The sequence below is a fragment of the Protopterus annectens genome, chromosome 12.part0 (genome assembly GCF_019279795.1).
Source record: "Protopterus annectens isolate FY-2018-M chromosome 12.part0, PAN1.0, whole genome shotgun sequence".
NCBI classification, from domain to species: domain Eukaryota; kingdom Metazoa; phylum Chordata; order Ceratodontiformes; family Protopteridae; genus Protopterus; species Protopterus annectens.
In genome coordinates, this window is record NC_056746.1 from 1,028,069,992 (window position 1) to 1,028,089,558 (window position 19,567).

The window sequence follows — 19,567 nt, forward strand, 5'->3', positions numbered from 1 at the left end:
ACACACATATATATGCACAAAATGTTTTCCTTCTCATCTGATTTTCCCATAAAAAGTGCTTACCAGTTGATCGCTGTACAGCTTCTTCATTTCATTACATGATTTTATCAGCTGGTAAAGATCTGCTTCATATTTTTCACTTACATCCTGCAGTAAAAATATGAAAGTATCAATTTTGTTATCTGTGCAGATATATGAAAAGCAATAAAACTCATTCACATATGCTGTTTCTGTATAGCAGGTGGTGTGTCTAAAGGGACAAGTCTATGACCCACAACCATCGTTTGCTGCTAACTCTGTTAGCTTTCTGCATCATTTATGGCAAAAAAAAAAAAAACAAGAAACATGCATCTGTAACTAAATGTTATAACATGCTACGGCCTTTGAAAACAAAATGGGCGTGCACACTTTCCTAGAACTATTTTTAAGACCTAAAAGTATAAGAGATGTAAAGTTATAACTATTACAGATCTTTCTAAAAAACCCTGATCTAATAAGTGACACATAGTCTCGAGGGAACATCCTGCTCTGCTAAAGTACAAACCTGAGCACACAATAGAAAACAATATAAAATATAACACATGAAATAAGTAATGCAGAGTCTCCAGTATATTTCTTTGTATTACAACACAGTCTTGTCGTCATTAATATCCAGACAGCCTACATATTTAAATTGTGCAAAGTATACTAAACTATGCATCTATTTAAACAAAATTAATTGTAGAGATGCTACAGTCTGACTCCTATTTGTTGCATTGCAGTATTTTATAGCTACAGGAAAAAAAACATTTTTGAGTAGCCTTGATGAATTATTAATTTGGTATCTTAATAACATAAAGAAATGCTTATTCATTATGACTGCCATTTTCATCAAAATGCATTAATTTAGCCATGGGCAACATAACAGATGTGTTTTAGTTGTGATGATGCTCATCTGATTAAAGGACATTCTGCCTACCGCTTGGACATTAGCGCAATTGATGACTGGCTGTTTTCAGATGAAAGCTACTAAAGCTTTTGGGGGGGGGGCAGTGGGAAAAGTTTCTGGCCTTAGAGACTGAGCTTATATTAATAAAATGTAATGTTCTTGTTAGATTCGAATTATATACTGCAGTGTCTTAGTTTCTGTTTACATAATTAGTCTTGATGGGAGAGCATCTCCAGGGATGTCACAAAGAAATGATTGCAGTTTTACTTCCTAGATTATTGTAGAAGGAAAGGAGATACAATTTTCATTCATAATTCAAAGGGGAGGTGTTTTTTATTTGAATGAGGATGCATGGTATTGATTGACGGTAACAGGAGTCTTAAAATAATGTCCAAATCACTTTAATAGACAGCTCCTATGAAACTTCACAAAGATACCACTGCTTTAGCTAACTAGGCATAAAGGAATGAAGTAACTTTTCAAATAAAATTAGTTAAGGAATGACAGAAAATGTTAATAGTTCTACTCAACAGATGTATCTGTTTGAACAAGTTCATATATTATGGATGCTTCTGTGAGTTTGTACACAAGTAAAAACATAAAACCCTTGCTATGACATTCAGCATTGCCATCTTATTTAATTTGCATGGCAATTTATAGTTAACCTTATCTTATGTGATGTTTGAACATAAAGCAGCAGTTTAGTGTATAATATTAGTAACCTAGTTGAGAAAAGTCCAACTCACTTCCTTGTTTTGCTTTTTTTGAACCTGAAATTGTTTAATGTATACCACAAATATCAAATTCATCAGTAACTGGGACATAACACAGTTGTTTACAAGGCAGAAAAAAATAAAGCAGTTAGATATGTTCAGGCGAATGGAAAGTAAGGAAAGGAACTTTCCAGAAAAAAATATGATACAAAAAGTTCATTGCAGAGCATAAGGACAAATGGGGAAAGGAACAACTAATGGAGAGAAAGGAAAGTACATGACATTGGTTCGCTCTATGGGCAAAAGAAGAAGAAAGATGAAACTGTAAAACTTATCAATGGGAATGAAAAGATGGAGGGTGACGGCAAATCTGCTTAATATTTATAGCCAATGCTGCTGGGAGGGGCCGATTATTAAAATACAGGTTAGAAGCACACAGAGCTGAACTTCACTTATGAAAAAATGAAAAAAATGAATTCTGAAAATGTTCTGTGCTTAGATGTGTCCAATGAAAGCATCATACACAACTCAGCAGTTCCAGTAACATCAAGTGCTCGTCCAGATTACACCCAGATATACTGTGTGGCACGTGTGCTGGTGCCATTAAGCTGTCTTCATTTCATCAGCATCATCAAACTTGCTTTTTCCCAGTTTCTACATGGGGTCAGAATGTTAAGTCAGCTGTGCTATCCCTCTCTTAATTCAGTGTTACTCTTCTACCTTCTTTGACAGTTATGCTTAACTGTTGCAGCTCTTTTTTGCACACAGTCCAGCAATCTATTTATTGGATGCCCTTGTTTCCTCTTGCCTTCTTCCCATCTCTTCCAAATCTTCTTCACTATTCATCATCACCATCAACCCTCTTTTTCCCATTTTTAACATGGGGCATATACCTCTCAACCTCTTAGTGCAAGAAATCTGGGCAAAGCCATAAATAATGGGGAACAGATGCCTAATCATAGGGGCAGTGTTCAAACATTGCTCTTACAAACTTAGAAAGTTGATAGAATAACAGGTTTTGCATTAGTATGGATTTTCTGAAGAGTATTAAGTCTGAATAATCAAAAATATATGTAATCATTTTCTGACTTCAATCCTCAATGATTTGCCAGAAAAACAATTTTATGAGAAACACACCAGATATACCAGGAAAAAATCTGGACATTCTGCAAAAATCTAAACAGTACAGCTGAGAGGTATCACATGGAGTCAGGGTGGTGTGTCAACTATCATTATCTCGCTCAACTCACTACTAATATCCTGCTTTTTTGACTCTCATGTCTGACTGTTGCATGTCTTCTCTCACACAATCTAGCCATATATTTGCTGTACACCCTTGTTTTCTTTTGCCTTATTACTGTCTGTCCCAAATCTTCTTCACCAGATTATCTTCTGCTTTTCTGCACATGTGCCTGAACCATTGCAATCTGTTTTGTTTTACCTTTTTTGTAATTGCAGCTATTTTGGCTTCAGCTCTTATGTCATCACTTCTTTGGCTGTGCCATAGTGTGCATCCTACCACCCTTCTCAGGCACTTCTTCTCCATCACCTCTAACTTCCTCAGCTACTCTGCCTTTACTACTCAGGTTTCTGTACCATACAGTAGTACTGGTCACAACATTGTTTTGTGCACCTTACTTTTCAGCTTCTTTGGCATTTTTCTATCATATACTACACCTGACACTCTATGACGGTCTGATTCTACTTTTGACCTCTTCATTCAGGCTTCCCTTTTCCTCAACCGCTCATCCCAGATACTTGAAGATGTTAAATTGTTCCACTATCTTCCCTTCTATCTCAATTTTTAGCTTCTTATTATTATTTCCACATTGGCTGCCATCACAATTATCTTATCTGAACTCAATTTCATCCCATGTGCCTTCAGCTTTGGATTCCATTCACATGTCCTTTGCTAAAGTTCTTGCTCAGAGTCTGCCTGCAATGCCACATATGCAATGTAGCATACAGCTACTTTATTGATCTATACCCGCTGATCTGTTTGCTAATGTAGTCCATCACCAGTATGAAAAGCAGTGGGCTCTGGTCTGAACCCTGGTGCATACCCATTCCCACTGGGAACCTGTCTGTAAGACTGAATACTGTTCATACTTGAGTCATTCGGTTTTTATACATAGCTTACACTAATTCTACTAATGTTCCTGGGACTTTGAATCACAGCAGTACTGCTCAGATTCTTGGGAACTTCTCATATGCTTTCTTTAAGTCTAGGAATGCCCAGTTGGACTCTTTCCTTATCACTAGCTTCTTCTCAACAATCTGTCTCACTGCAAACATCAGGTCTGTTGTGTTGCATCCTTATCTGAATCCGAACTGCTCATCTCCCATCTTATATTCTAATACTTTGTGTATCCATTTATCGATCGCCCTCTCCAGAACTTTCATGCAATGTGACAGGAGTTTGATACCCCTGTACTGGCCACAATTGTGAATGTCCCCTTTGTTCTTGAATACTATCACTAGTATTCTTATTTTCCAGTCATCTGAGATAGATCTTTCTCTCCACACTGCTGTTAGTACCCTCAGGAGCCATTTCTCCCCTATCTTACCCAGCATCTTTATCATACCTGCTGTGACCTTATCTGAGCCTGCTGCTTTCTCTAACTTCATTTTCCTTAGTGCTGTTGCTGCTTCTTCTATCATGGCTTCCACCTCTTCTCTCATCATAGTTTGTGCTTGGGGCAGTAGAGCTTCTGTGGATTTTTTTTCATCCAAAATCTGCTGGAAATACTCCTTCTGTCTGCATTTGATGTTCTGTGGACTGGTGAGCAGGTTGTTGCTGGCATCACTTATGAAGGGTCTCTGACTATCTTCATCTTTCTATCTTTGCCTTGCAACCTGATATAGTTTCTTTGTGCCATCTACTGAGTCACGTTCCAAAAGCTGGTATAGTGCATCTGTTGCCTTGTTCTTTGCTATTGCAACTCTTCTCTTAGCATTTTTGTTAGTCAAATATTTCTTCTTATCCTGGTCTGTCTTTTCTGTCTGTCACTTTTTCTGCACTCCTTTCCTTTGATGGCTTCCTGGACTTCTGCATTCCACCACCAACTTTCCTTATGTATCTTATTTCCATATTTGGCTCAGCCACATATCTGTTCTGCTGTCCTCGCATATGATGTTTTGAGGTGCTGATATTCTTCTTCAGCTACATCTATTTCCTCTTCTTCTAGAGGTACTAGAGCCCTGAGTAAGTCCTTGAACTGTTGTGATTTCTTTCTAGTAAACTTCCAGGTCTTCAGCCTGGTCTCTGTTGACTTTAGAGCCTTCTCTGACCACTGCTTGCAGCTGATTGTGGCAACCAGTGCTTAATGCTGTGGGCCACCTGTTTCACTGGGGATGACTTTTCTTATTAGGAGGAAGTCTACCTGAGTTGCATGTTGGCTGCTCTTGTATGTGGATCTTGTGACTTGTCTCTCTAGCTGAACTATGTGTTGGCTACTATCAAGCCATTTGCCACACAGAAGTCTAGAATGGCCTGTCCTTTATGCCTATTGACCCACTCATGTAGTCTCAGGCAGTCCTCATATCTTGTTCTGTCTGTGCCAATACGTGCATTAAAGTCACCCTCTATTAACACCAATTCATGTTGTCCTGCTTTATCCAGTAGGCCCTGTAGCTGCTGTCTGACTGTGCTCTTTTTCTCACTATCACAACCCTGTTATGAGGCATACACTGAGATTATGAATACTGCTCTATCAATACAATGGACTCTGATTGCCACGAGTCTGTCACTAATTCTGTTGACATCCCCCACTGTCTTATGAAGCCTCTCCCTCACCACAATTACCACACCATTTCTGGCCTGTCCCCCTCCAGAGTAGTAGACTCAGGGTCCCAGCCTCACTGCCCTTCATTCCATCTTGTCTCTTGGAGATATATATATATATATATATATATATATATATATATATATATATATATATATATATATATATATATATATATATATATATATATATATATATATATATATATATATATTTATAGGATGCCCAGCCTCCTCCTTACTATCATGTCATCCACTTCCAAGCTCCATCCTGTCAGTGAATCTACACTGATTGTGGCAATATTCTTAGTGCATGTTTGGAAGGTTGATTTGTTTTATGTCCAACTTTTACTCAACAGAACTATGCCAGGTAATCCAAGCTGGGCAACTAGATACTGGATGGCAAGTAGCTTATTACTGGGCACTAAGGCAGGCACAAACACTGGCCAATAGAGGAACATATACCCCTCAATACATTAGCATTGATCCTTGGCATCGGTCTGGTCCTCAGTTCTCTTTTCACTGGCAAATACCCATGGCCATTTGACAACATTAGTCAACACAAACAAATCACCTAGAGCCATATTTTTACTCAGTCAAATGGCCATGACATGTATTCTGTAATCCATGTTCTCTTATCTTGTGGATAATCGTACCACAGTAGATGCTTAAAATAGTTAATCTATACAACACTTCCCCCTATAGGGCACCAGCTTGATTCTGTGCTGCTACCCACAACTCCATTCTTGAGTGAGTTTGCGATGGAAGCACACTGCATGTTTTTTTTTTTTTTGAGATAGGAGAAATTCCACTGAGACATTGGCCAGAGGTCAAGCTCAAAACCTGCACCTTGTACATGGGATGTGACCTTAACCATTATATCAACTAGTCTCTTCACCAATCCTTCACTAGATTGCCTTCTGTTGTTCTGCACATGTGCCTAAACTACTACAATAGTTGTCTTTGACCTTCTCTGCACCGGGGGCAATTTTGATTTCTGTTCTGATGTCCTCATTTTCTATCTGTACCGTGATGCACAGCCTACTACTCTCTCAGGCAATTCATCTCCATCACTTCTAGCTTTCTCAACTGCTCTGTCTTTACTGCCCAGGTTTCCATACCATACAGTAGTACTGGACTCACTATTATTTTGTACAGCTTACTTTTCAGGTTATTTGGCATTCTTCTGTCATACAATATCACTGACACTCTCTAACGGTCGGCTGCAACCGCTCTTATTTTTGCTTTGACTTCCTCATTCATCTTCCCTTCTCCTCAAGCATCCTTGCTAGATACTTGAAGTTGTTAACCTGTTCCACCATTTGTCTTCTTTCGCAATTTTCATTCTCTTCTTATGATTCCCTTATTTGCTGTCATGACAAACTCTTGTCTGTACTAAGTTTCATCCTGTGTGCCTTCAGTTTTGCATTCCATTCCCATATCATTTGCTGAATTTTTTTCTTTAGAATCTGCATGCAATGTCACATCATCTGCAAACAACAGATTTGTTGATATGTCTCCTGCAACCTATTTGCTAATGCAATCCATTACAAGTACAAACAGTAATGGGCTCAAAGCTGAAACCTGATGCACTCCTCTGTTGGGAACACTCCTGTGAGTCCGAACTCTGTTTGTACTTGCATCATTGGGTTCCTGTACATCAATACTGCTGGGACTTCAAATCATCAGAGGACTACCCAAATCAACTTTATTGGGATCTTGTCATAAACTTTCTCCAAGTTAAGAAATAGTCAGATGGACTCTTTCCTCATCTCTAGCTTCCTCTCACCCACCTTCTCAATGTAAATGTTGGGCCCATTGTGCTGCAACCTGATGTAAATCCGAGCTGCATATCTCTTGTCTTACTATCTATTGCTCTGTGTATTTATTTATCACTCACCCTCTTCAGCATTTTCATGCAGTGTGGCAGGAGTTTGATACCTCTATACTGTCCACAGTTGTGAATGTCCCCTTTGATCTTGTATGCTTGCACTAGAATGGTTATTCTCCATTCATCTGGGATATGTCTTTCTCTAAGTACTGCTAGGAGTACCTCCTGGAGACATTTGTACTGTAACTCACCAAACATTTTGATCAAATCTGCCATGACCACATCTGAGCTTGTTACTTTCCCTGAATTCATTTTCATAATGCTTCTCATGTGTCTTCTAGGTGGGGGTCTTCTTCTCCTTTTATTGTAGACTGAACTGAATCGTATTATTACTTTTCTCAATGATGGAGACAATGCTGAACTTTCCATTAAGGGTCCTTTGCTTTTTTTTTTTTATTTTGTGAAAGTTAAAGTTCAGTAGAATACCAAACTGTTGTTTTTGTTTTCAATGTTAATTCTTAGAAGGACACCAAGTGGCAGGACATCATAATGGACAAAGTGCCTTTATGTTGCTGTTGAAGGGGCCTCAATCACCCTATCCACATCAGGTACCGTGATCTGTGTCCCCTTTTTTATTTAAGGCATCCTTCCAGCTAAATTCAATGTACAATCAACCAATGACAGACCACAAAGGAGGTTCTATACCTGCCTTATAATATTAACCCTATCTGTACATGTTTGCTTCCTAGTTTATCCTTCTCTAACAGCACCTCATAATCACTACATGTTCAATATCCACAAAGTGGCACATTCTGTTTTCACTACTCTGACCCTGCCCATGCAGTATTTTTTATATTGCAGTACAGTCAGTTTAGCTGTCACAATTTAAACTGCAACTGCAATCCAACAATCTAAGTTCTATAGAAAAAATATATGAAGAGTGTTATAAAAGAAAATTCATATACTTTGTACACCAAAATCCTTTCTTATACTGCCAAGTTTCACTATTTATTAACACAATAACCCTGGTTCAGATATAAATAATATTACTCTGAACCCATCAGTATATGAATTGCTATACAGAGATGGTCTGAGAATCACTTGTGTAAATACAAGAAGTTGTAGAAATAAAATACTGGTAGTGCATGGAGTGTACCAGTTACACTCCAAAGTTAGTAAAAAAGATAAGCCAGTAACAAAACAGATTTCAAAGGTGTATAACAACTTTTATTACACAACTTTTAAAGCTGCTATGATCGAGTTTCATATGACTGTATACACCACAGCCTCCACAGATCAACGGTGGCAGCAATTTAAGAAAAGCCTGTCACACAACTAAAAGTGTGGCAAGGTGAATCATCTAGCAGCTTTTATAGCTGTTGACTGCCTTTGCAGCAGCATTGTGTTACAGCTTTCAAGGCTGTAAATATTGCTGTGTTCCAACACTTACTTTCTTTCCTGCAGCTAGTAGTGCATTGAGGCAGCAAAAGCTCTAGGTACTGCAAAGAATTATATTGGGTCTCTTCATTCAGACCTCACTTATTAGGTGTTCCCAATATGGATGTCAAGATTCACTTTTCAAGCTTCCCTTCAGTCAGGTGTCAAGGTGAATATCATGCCATCCATGTGTTGAGCGTATAACAAGTTAGTTAAGATCAGAGACCTGATATTAATCCTTTATGTTCTTTATAAGTGAATCAATTTGTACCAGCCCAATATAGTCATTCTACCTGAGACTTAATCAAACCCTAAAAACAAATACTGGGTTTTCTCTTCTAAGGTGTGATACTCTCATAGTAGACTGATGCCAACAAGGTACAGGCATGTTGCTGTATTCTATAAACATAGCTTTCTAATCTGCAAAACAAGAATCATTTTTTGATACGTATCAGGATTAATAAATTAACAGTTGTTTCCATAGTCTGACAATCTATTCCTCCTAGTACAAAAAAAGCCATACAAGGTGAAACCTTTCACTGGTTATATTCTTATATCAATATACAACTTAATCCATCCATCCAAAACACCTTTCTCCCATGTTTGCACATGGGGTTTGGGTGTCACCTCAACAGTGACAATCATCTAAAGCCAAGGTTTACACCGCCGGGTGGCTAGCCCTGCTGGGATAGTTCTTTCACACCCCACAGTCATACAAACACTCACACCTATGATCACTTTAGACTGTCCAATCCACCTAATGCATGTCTTTGGAATGTGGGAGGAAACCAGAGCACCCAGAGGAAAGCCACGTACACAGGGAGGACATGCAGACTCCACACAGAAGGCACCCAGCCAAGCATCAAACTGGGGAACCTCTTTCTGTGTGGCTGTGCTGCCCTGAACTTAATGTTGTGAGTAATATCACCATAGGCTGGAAGCAGGCCTTAGATGAAAGCAGGATGTCATCAATGCAGTTCTTTAGCCACAGCAGGATCATAGCTCTCACTACCAGGGCCAACTAGTGATCTGTATTTAAAGGTACCTTAGACTGGTTCTTTAACAGAGATCTACAGGATATTGTTCCTTATTAGTATATAATCTGACAAGATTACTGAACATTTCCTTTCCTTTCCTGTATGGAATTAGTCAAAAGTCTATAAACACCACAGATTTGGCTTTTCTATGCCCATGAGAAGTTTTGACTCAATTTTCATTTATAAATTTTATATATGAAGCCAGTCACTGTTTTTCATTATTCAGACTCCCTTTGGATGATGGCACTGGACTATTTTTATTCTACCTTGCACACCATCTTAAATAATATGGCCCCCATTTTAAACAGGCATGCCAAAACAGTCCATCTTCTTTGGATTACTCTAATCAAAAGTCTGATGTCAAAAACAGACTACCTGGGGAGTTTCTCTCATAGGACTAAACTAGCCAATGATCTTAATAAACAACAGGAGGTACACAACAAAGTTAAGACTGCTCTTATATTGTGCAAAAAAGGCCCAATAACAGAGCATTTCACTACCTTCATTAACTGAAATAGGTGAATATTTTTTTTTTATTTTGTTCTGTTTTTAAGTGTAGTTTAATCTCTTTAGGTCTGTATTTGCAATTCCAGCAATTAACAGTACTGAATTTTCCAATTTAAGATGTCTGTTGGCAGTAAACTCTAGTATATTTCTTATGTGTTGAGTGATAGTCAGTAAAGTTCAGGACTTTTGCTTTTTGGCCATTTCAGGCCAGTGAGTAACAGAGATAAGTGTTTAAGAATTTCCACAATGCATCTTACTGGCTGTACAGCATGGATATGTTTATGTGTCTTATATTTACTGAAACACCATGTCCCATGCCATTACCAACTTCCCCTTTATGTTCTGAATGTATGTTAGGATGCTTGACCAGGTTAGGCTGGGGTGCTCTCTGCAGCTGTGAACCATGGTGCATGTGACTGCACAGATATCTGCAGTTCTCATGGTTAAGAATGCTTGCAATGATGTCTGAATCATGTATACACTTCTACCATTTAGCAGCATGGCCTTGAATGTGTGCCGCACTAACAGTTGTATGTTGGTATTGATTACCTCACCACAATTACTAATGGGGTCACTATGGGGCTGCCGGCAACCAGTGCCAGACTCATGAAGACCTGTGGAGGCCATCACTTGCAGAGCATTGTGGTCTGTTTATCATATCACAATCACAGGCACTGGTATACCAGGAATATTACACAATGAAAAGGGCACATGTTAAGGCCAACCATTTCATGACTGTACTGCGCCATCTATCTGGGTGACAGTAGAATCCTGTTTAAGGCTAGGGACATACCTGCCTGGGACACATAGTCAGTGTGCTCACTCCTGTCTCTCTGCATACAGTCCAGGACTGTACATGTCATGCCAGGAACACCTACTGGTACTGTGACAGACTCATGACAGTATCTGTTGGTGAGAGGCAGCGGTGCATATGCAATATGGTTGTGTGTCACCTGCCTCAACCTTGAGGCAGGTGAGGATGGTTTGCATGGTACTGTGTTTGACATGAATGGGGTGTGCTTTCCTGAAAAAGGGCAGCCTGTGGTAGACAAACATGTTTCTTCAGCAGATAATTTTGCTGTCTCATATGTGATTCTGGCCTGTTGTGCTGGCAATGCTTACAGGGTTATGCTCATATATATGGGGTAGATGTTGAAGGGCTGAACACAACATTGCTATCTAGGCATACCACAGCCCACCTGTGGTAAACCTGTCAGATACAGAACTGGGTAGAACTGGATCTGGGATGTCTGTGTGCAAGAGGTTTTGAAGGTCATGGATAACATTTATGGGTATTAGCTTAGCCTTTCCACTTCCTGCTGCTGTCTGCATAGGTACATTCCAGAATGGCCATGCTGATAATGTATTGTAATAAGGACCGAGGACTTAACAGAAGTAATGTTCACTTTTTGCCTGGATGCAGTACCATTAGTGGTGCGATAAAGCATGTACAAGCCTTTTCTGACCACTGCCACTACTTGTTGCCTGAATGGGGCAGTGTTATCCTCCTGAGTACCCAAGTCTGTCAACACTGCCTGTGTGTTAATGGCTTAGCTGTTGATGTGAGACATAATGTGGCCATGTCATTGACATATGGTGTGATGTCACTGTTCTCTACATTCAGTTTGAGTCCAGGACATTGGCACCATTCCATACCCACTGTATGACCTCATAGCAGTGTGTTAAAGCCAGTTTGTATGTCTATGACAAACAGCACACTACATACAGTGGACACAGCCTTGGACAGTACCTACATATGTGAGTGGTGGCAGTTAGCATTCATGCCTACCTACGTGTGGGTCATTGGGTGCAGCAACTAATCAAAGGACCTCCATAGGTCTACATATTGCACACACATATGTAACACAGATTAAATTCACCATCTTATCAAATGTGGATAATGTCACAAATCTTGCAGTACATTGACAGTTGCCAGGGCATACCATACCCATGGGAAGTGCAACTAACAGGACCTCCCTGGGTTTGCTAGTATGGCAGCATCTTGGAGTCACATTACCTTTGCTTGTGCTATTTGTCATAACATTCAGGTGCTTCTAATGTGAAATAACTGCTTTATACAACTAGTAGACAACGTTAAGGGTATGTTTGTTGTCCTACTCTCTGAAGACCTCTGTATTGCTTGAGTCATTGTCACAGGTGACACCTGGCCAAACATGGACTGCAACCTGCAGAGTGGGACACATGGGGGCCATACCTCTCCCCTCTTCATAATTTTGTAAAATGTCCTGATGTTTGCCACAAACATTTGTTCCATTCCCCATGACACTGTGGTTTTGTGACACATATGTGCAAAAACATGACAGAGCAGTGTTAAAGAATGATGATGTATATTGTCAGGTCAGAACACATAGCCTTCAGGAGATGCATGCCAATGCACAACCTGCTATGCTGTCTGTGTTTTATGTGTGTCATGACAATATGTTAAGATGGAGTCTAATATTTGGCCTTTGTTCAACTCTTCTGTATGGTTTTAACCAGGTATCCTTCTATGATAGTTTGAGAGGTATGGTGGCGGCCCAAACACAGCCGCACCACTGCAAGGGGATATATATATATATATATATATATATATATATATATATATATGTATGTATATATATATATATATATATATATATATATATATATATATATATATACACACACACACACCAGCCATGTACTACCATTGTTGGGAGTACAACCCCTACCTGGCTAGTTTCTAGTTTTACCTATGTTGTTGCTATATACATGATGCAAGTACTACAGAGCCTATATAGTGTAAGTGTGTCTGCCAGTACTATTCAGGTAGTTGACATATGCAAGTGGTATAAGGATTGACACTGGGGGTTTGATAGGCCCCAATAATGTTATAACCATCTCACCCACACACACAATGCTGCATGTGTACATGCATTGAAACACACATGAACACAGAGTGGGCACTTTTGCGTTTAGAAGACGTACCTATCTAGTTACCTGCACTACATAATGACATAGGTACTGCATGTGCAACAGTGGTATTGATTTATAAAATGTGTAATTTTGCTTCTAAGGTGGATGACATCTGTACACCCTGAATATGTTGCCAATGGGAGAGCTAACAGAGTGGAAAAGGCACAATAAATGGTATAACCATCACACACACACACACACACACACACACACACACATATATATATATATATATATATATATATATATAGAGAGAGAGAGAGATAGAGAGAGATACAGTATTACAGTATTGGTATTTAACCCCCTACCTATCTAGTTGTATGTATTATAGTGTTACATTCTTATTGCAAGTGCCCCGGAGCTTAGATGGCTGAAGAGTGTCCAAAGGTGCTTCTAAGGTGAATGACATCAGCAGCCCTTGTTAAGTAAGGCAATGGGGGGGTTACTGGGTGGAACAGGCCTCAAAATGGTATAACCTACAAACACACACATGCACTCAGGCACACAGTTGCCAGTACCGCAATTAGAACCCCTACCTATCTAGTTGTATGTACTATAGTGCTATGTATTTATCACAAGCGCCATAAAGCTTAGATAGCTGAAGAGTGTCCAAAGGTGCTTCTAAGGTGATTGACATCAGCAGCCCTTGTAATGTAGGGCAATGGGAGTTTTACTGGGTGGAACAGGCCTCAAAATGGTATAACTACAAACACACACACACCCAGACTCAGACTCACACACAGTTGCTAGTACCAAGATTAGAACACCTTCCTATCTAGTTGCATGTATTATAGTCCTATGCACTTATTACAAGTGCCACAAAGCTTAAATGGCTAAAGAGTGCCCAAAGGTGCTTCTAAGGTGAATGACATCAGCATCCCTTGTAAATTAGGGCAATGGGGGGTTTACTGGGTAGAACAGGACTCATAATGGTATAACCTACAAACACACACACAGACTCAGACAAACAGTTGCCAGTACCAAGATTAGAATCCCTACCTATCTAGTTGTATGTACTATAGTGCTACATACTTATCACAAGCACCATGCAGGTTAGATGGATGAAAACTATCCAAAGGTGCTTCTAAGGTGAATAACATCAGCAGCCCTTGTAAAGTAGGGCAATGGGAGCATTACTGAGTTGAACAGGCCTCAAAATTATATACACACACAGACATACACTGCTGCCAGTACTGAGATTAGAACCTCTACCTATCTAGTTGTATGTACTATAGCACTACATAGTTATCACATGCACCATAAGCCTTATACATTTGAAGAGTGTCTGCCACTGCTGTTGTGGTGGATGACATCAGTAGCTACTGACAGATAGGCCACTATTGTGGAGAACACTGGTATCAGGGCCATTAAATGGGTGACCATTACACAGGCATAGGCCTGTTAGGTGTGTGTATATACAGATGTAAGTGTAAATGACTTAGAAACACACACAAGGTTGGTGATGTGAGATTACAATCCATACATGACTACTATTACCCAATGAAACTCACCAAAGAACTTGCACATGCCACTGCTTACAACTGTTGTGCAAATGTCTCCACCAGTACATCACACTATGGCTTTCAGGGTCTCTCTCTCTCTCTCTCTCTCTCTCTCTGACTCTGTCTCATTCTTTCTCCCTGTCTATGTCTATCTCTCTCCCTGTCTCCGCCTGTCTATACTTTATACATACTGCATGGTGCAGTGGTGCAGTGGTAGCATTGTTGCCTCACAGCAAATGGTTCTCCAGTTTGATTCTTGGCTGGGGTACCTTCTGTGCAATGTCTGCATGTCCTCCCGGCATTCATGTGGGTTTCCTCCCACATTACAAACACATGTGTCCAGAGTGTTTCTCCCTGGGCCTCTGCTGAAAATTGGCTTTGTTCCAAGTCGGACTTTCCTGTTAAAGAAATGTTAAATAAGAAAAATAAATAAATAAATGATATACATATATATATATATATATATATATATATATATATATATATATATATATATATATATTGCCTATACGTATGTATATGACACTCAACAGATGCAGATATATCTTATATGTGCCACATACAGATAGATGAGGGTAATCCTGTGTGATAGGGGTGGGGAGAGACAGATAACATGTACAAAGCTGTCTCTATACAAAGGCATATATGGACAACACAGTTCTATAGTGGGACGTGTGTCTGTATACAAAGGCATATATGGACAACTCAGTTCTATAGTCGGATGTGTGTTCAGACATGGGGTGAAATTGTTTAAGACTAGGAGCATGCCCAGTATGATCTTCAATACTAACAGTAGGACTCCAGTCCAGAGATACCTGTACTCTGGTCCAGGCTTTTGTGTGCTACAGCTGATTGGCTGATGAACCTGTGTAAACAGTCCAGAAACTCAGTTATATAGAGGCTGAGGGATCTTGTGGCTGTGTGCTATTCTTATTAAGTGAGTCATATCCTGGGATAGGTACAGTGTGCATTGGACTGAGCAAAGGTTTACATAATATGTGTGGTATATTCTACATAGCACAGTGATTTCCTGGTATGTCAATGGCAGATTGGTCTTGACTAATGTGAGGAACCTCTGAGAGACATTTGTTTACTGACTCAATACAGTGCAGGGAACCTATGGTAGTGCACAACTTGTTCTAGTGTGCACAATCTATGTTTGTGTGGCCATTGCTTCCCCCCTCCCCCTTATATGTGTCTGTTGGTCCTTGTGTACTGCATTCACAGGCTTTGTCCACCCTTGCCGCTGTTATGTATTTGTAGTTATGGTGTGACCGGGGTAGAAGTCATAACATCATGCACAGATTTATGGACTTCACATCTCTGACTGTACGTGTTTAGCAGGTTGCCCATCATTGTGCTCCATATATCTGCTGTGGTCCTCAGAAGGTTTGTGTTGCACTTTTACTATAATGCTACATGTTGGCCATAGCTGTCAATCTCTTATAGACACACATCTGGACAGGCTCATATATGACAGCTGTACACAAGCCCAGACATGGGGACAAGGGTCTTAAGATTTCTGATTCAAACATAGACAGTTGATAGAAGGTTTTTGTATTAGCTTTCCTTTTCTTATGGGTATGAGGTCTGCATCTCAACAGTCTGTCACTGATGTTTTCACATCAACCAATTTTGTTTACAGATAGTTTGCCAGGCAAATGGGAAGTTATGACAGGCAGAACAGATATAGGAGGCATAGGTGTGGACATTCTTTGAATCCCTGTAATACTAGGGGTATGGATGGTTCCCACTGACTTGTTGTCAGTACTGACACAGTAATGTGGCAGCTTGGATTTCTGGCAGTACATTGACCTGTCCCACCCTGCTGTTGTACTAGGCACCATGTACGTTACTCAGAGCTGTGTGCTATCCAGATGTGTGGCCCGCTGTCACTCCACCATCCAGCTTTCCAGCAGTAACATATATTTCTTCTGGACAGTGTGTATAGCTCCTACTGTAGGTGTAGCTGACATGCAGATTTGCTTCCATGGGTAGTCTGGAACCCTGGACCCTGACAACCACAGTCCTATAGTTAGACCAGTAGGTCACAACAGCCACCAGTAAGTACTGTGCACTTCCTCACACTATTAACCACAAACATAGAGAGCACATTGACCCCTGCATATTGTAGAACTGGAACAAGGTATCAAGTTGATTGTGACAGGCCTGAGAATGTGTGGTCTGTTGCTATTAATTTATAAACATACATGTTACTGTAGTTCTATGTGAACACAGTTTTTTTTTTTTTTGGGGGGGGAGTCATACTGCTCAACTGTACACATCTTAACTGACTGTCCAGAAGTTTGGCTCATATTTTGGTTCCATTTTTTAATTAAACATGTGGTTGTGTGGAAAATATTCATGAAATCATTTAAGACTGTCACTTTCTTTCTCTCTGCCTGTGTCTATCTCTCTGTCTCTGCCTGTCTAAACTTTATACATACTGCATGGTGCAGTGGTGCAGCAGTAGCATTGTTGCCTCACAGCAAGAGGTTCTCCAGTTCGATTCTTGGCTGAGGTTCCTTCTGTGCAATGTCTGCATGTCCTCCCTGCATTCATGTGGGTTTCCTCCCATGTTACAAACACCTGCATCCACAGCGTTTCTCCCCGTGCCTCTGCTGAAAACTGGCTTTGATCCAAGTCGGACTTTCCTGTTAAAGAAATGTTAAAAAAAAAAAAAAAATATATATATATATATATATATATATATATATATATATATATATATATATATATATATATATATATATATATATATATATATATATGTGTGTGTGTGTGTGTGTATGTATATCTTACCGATATGTATGTATATGACACTCCACAGATGCAGATATATCTTATATATGCCACATATAGACAGAGGAGGGTAATTCTGTGTGATAGGGATGGGGAGAGACAGATAATGTACAAAGCTGTCTGTATACAAAGGCATACATGGACAACACAGTTCTATAGTGGGACATGTGTCTGTATACAAAGACATATATGGACAACACAGTTCTATAGTGGGATGTGTGTTCGGACATAGAGTGAAATTGTCTAAGTGTAGGAGCATGCTCAGTATGATCTTCAATACTAACAGTGGTACTCCAGTCCAGAGCTACTTGTAGTCTGGTCCAGGCTTTTGTGTGCTACAGCTGATGAACATGTGTAAACAGTCCAGAAACTCAGTGATATAGTGGCTGAGGGATCTCCTGGCTGTCTGCTATCCTTATTAAATGAGTCATATCCTGGGATGGGTACAGTTTGCATTGGACTGAGCAAAAGTTTACATAATATGTGTGGTATATTCTACATAGCACAGTGATTTCCTGGTATGTCAGTGGCAGATTGGTCTTGACTAATGTGAGGAACTACTGAGAGACATTTGTTTACTGACTCCATACAGTGCAGGGAACCTATGGTACTGCACGAATTGTTCTAGTGTGCACAATCTATGTTTGTGTGGCCATTGCTTCCCCTCCTCCTTATATGTGTCTCTTGGTCCTTGTGTACTGCATTCACAGGCTTTGTCCACCCTTGCCGCTGTTATGTATTTGTAGTTATGGTGTGACTGGGGTAGAAGTCATAACATCATGCAAAGGTTTATGGACTTCACATCTCTAACTGTACATGTTTAGCAGGTTGCCCATCATTGTGCTCCATACATCTGCTGTGGTCCTCAGAAGGTTTGTGTTGCACTGATACTATAAGGCTGCATGTTTGCCATAGCTGTCAATCTCTTATAGACACACATCTGGACAGGCACATAGATGACAGCTGTACACAAGCCCAGACATGGGTACAAGGGTCTTAATATTTCTGATCCAAATGTAGACAGTTGGTAGAAGGTTTTTGTATTAGCTTTCCTTTTATTATGGGTATGAGGTCTGCATCTCAACTGTCTGTCATTGAAGTTTTCACATCAACCAATTTTGTTTACAGATAGTTTGCCGGCAAATGGGAGGTGTGGACATTCTGTGAATCCCTGTAATTCCAGGGGTATGGATGATGCCCACTGACTTGTTGTCAGCACTGACATAGTAACGTGGCAGCCTTTATATTCTGGCAGTTCACTGACCTGTCCCACCCTGCTGTTGTACTAGGCACCATGTACATTACTCAGCGCTGTGTACTATCCATATGTGTGGTCCCTGTCCCTCCACTGTCCAGCTTTCCTGCAGTAACATATATTTATTATGGACAGTATGTATAGCTCCTACTGTAGGTGTAGCTGACATGTAGATTTGTTACCACAGGTAGTCTGGAACCATGGACCCTGACAACCACAGTCCTATAGTTAGACCAGTAAGTCACAACAGCCACCAGTAAGTACTGTGCACTTCCTCATACTATTAACCACAAACATAGAGAGCAAATTGACCCCTGCATGTTGTAGAATTGGAACAAGGTATCAAGTTGATTGTGACAGGCCTGAGAATGTGTGGTCTGTTGCTATTAATTTAAAAACATACATGTTACTGCAGTTCTATGTGAACACAGGTGTTTTTTTTTTGGGGGGGGGTCATACTGCTTAACTGTACACATCTCACTGACTGTCCAGATGTTTGGCTCATATTTTGGTTAAATTTTTCATTAAACATGTGGTTGTGTGGCAAATGTTAGTGAAATAATTTAAGACTGAAATTAGAAAGTTATGACAATCATTTGAGTTTCAGGCTTCTTGCCTGCACAACAGAGAAGTCATGCTACTGCAACAGCTGTTACAGCATCAACCTTTGATGTTTGTAGAGCAATCTTTATGGCATGTGCCTATTTTTGAGCTTTTGCCACACATTTCTTAATGGCTTTGTACAGCTTTCCTGCTGTTGGAGGTTTAGACCTACATATGGGACTCCAACATTGACATCCATGCATTTGTCCTATG

The 19,567-nt window shown here is 39.9% G+C and overlaps 1 protein-coding gene across 1 annotated transcript in view; it reads right to left on the reverse strand.

The window, feature by feature from the left end:
• LOC122816948 (formin-like protein 13) overlaps positions 1-19,567 on the reverse strand; it is a 1,087,038-nt gene that overhangs the window by 11,410 nt on the left and 1,056,061 nt on the right. The window contains exon 16 of the mRNA XM_044090042.1: positions 64-147. Coding sequence (XP_043945977.1) covers positions 64-147 — 84 coding nt within the window. The remainder of the gene's footprint in view (positions 1-63; positions 148-19,567) is intronic.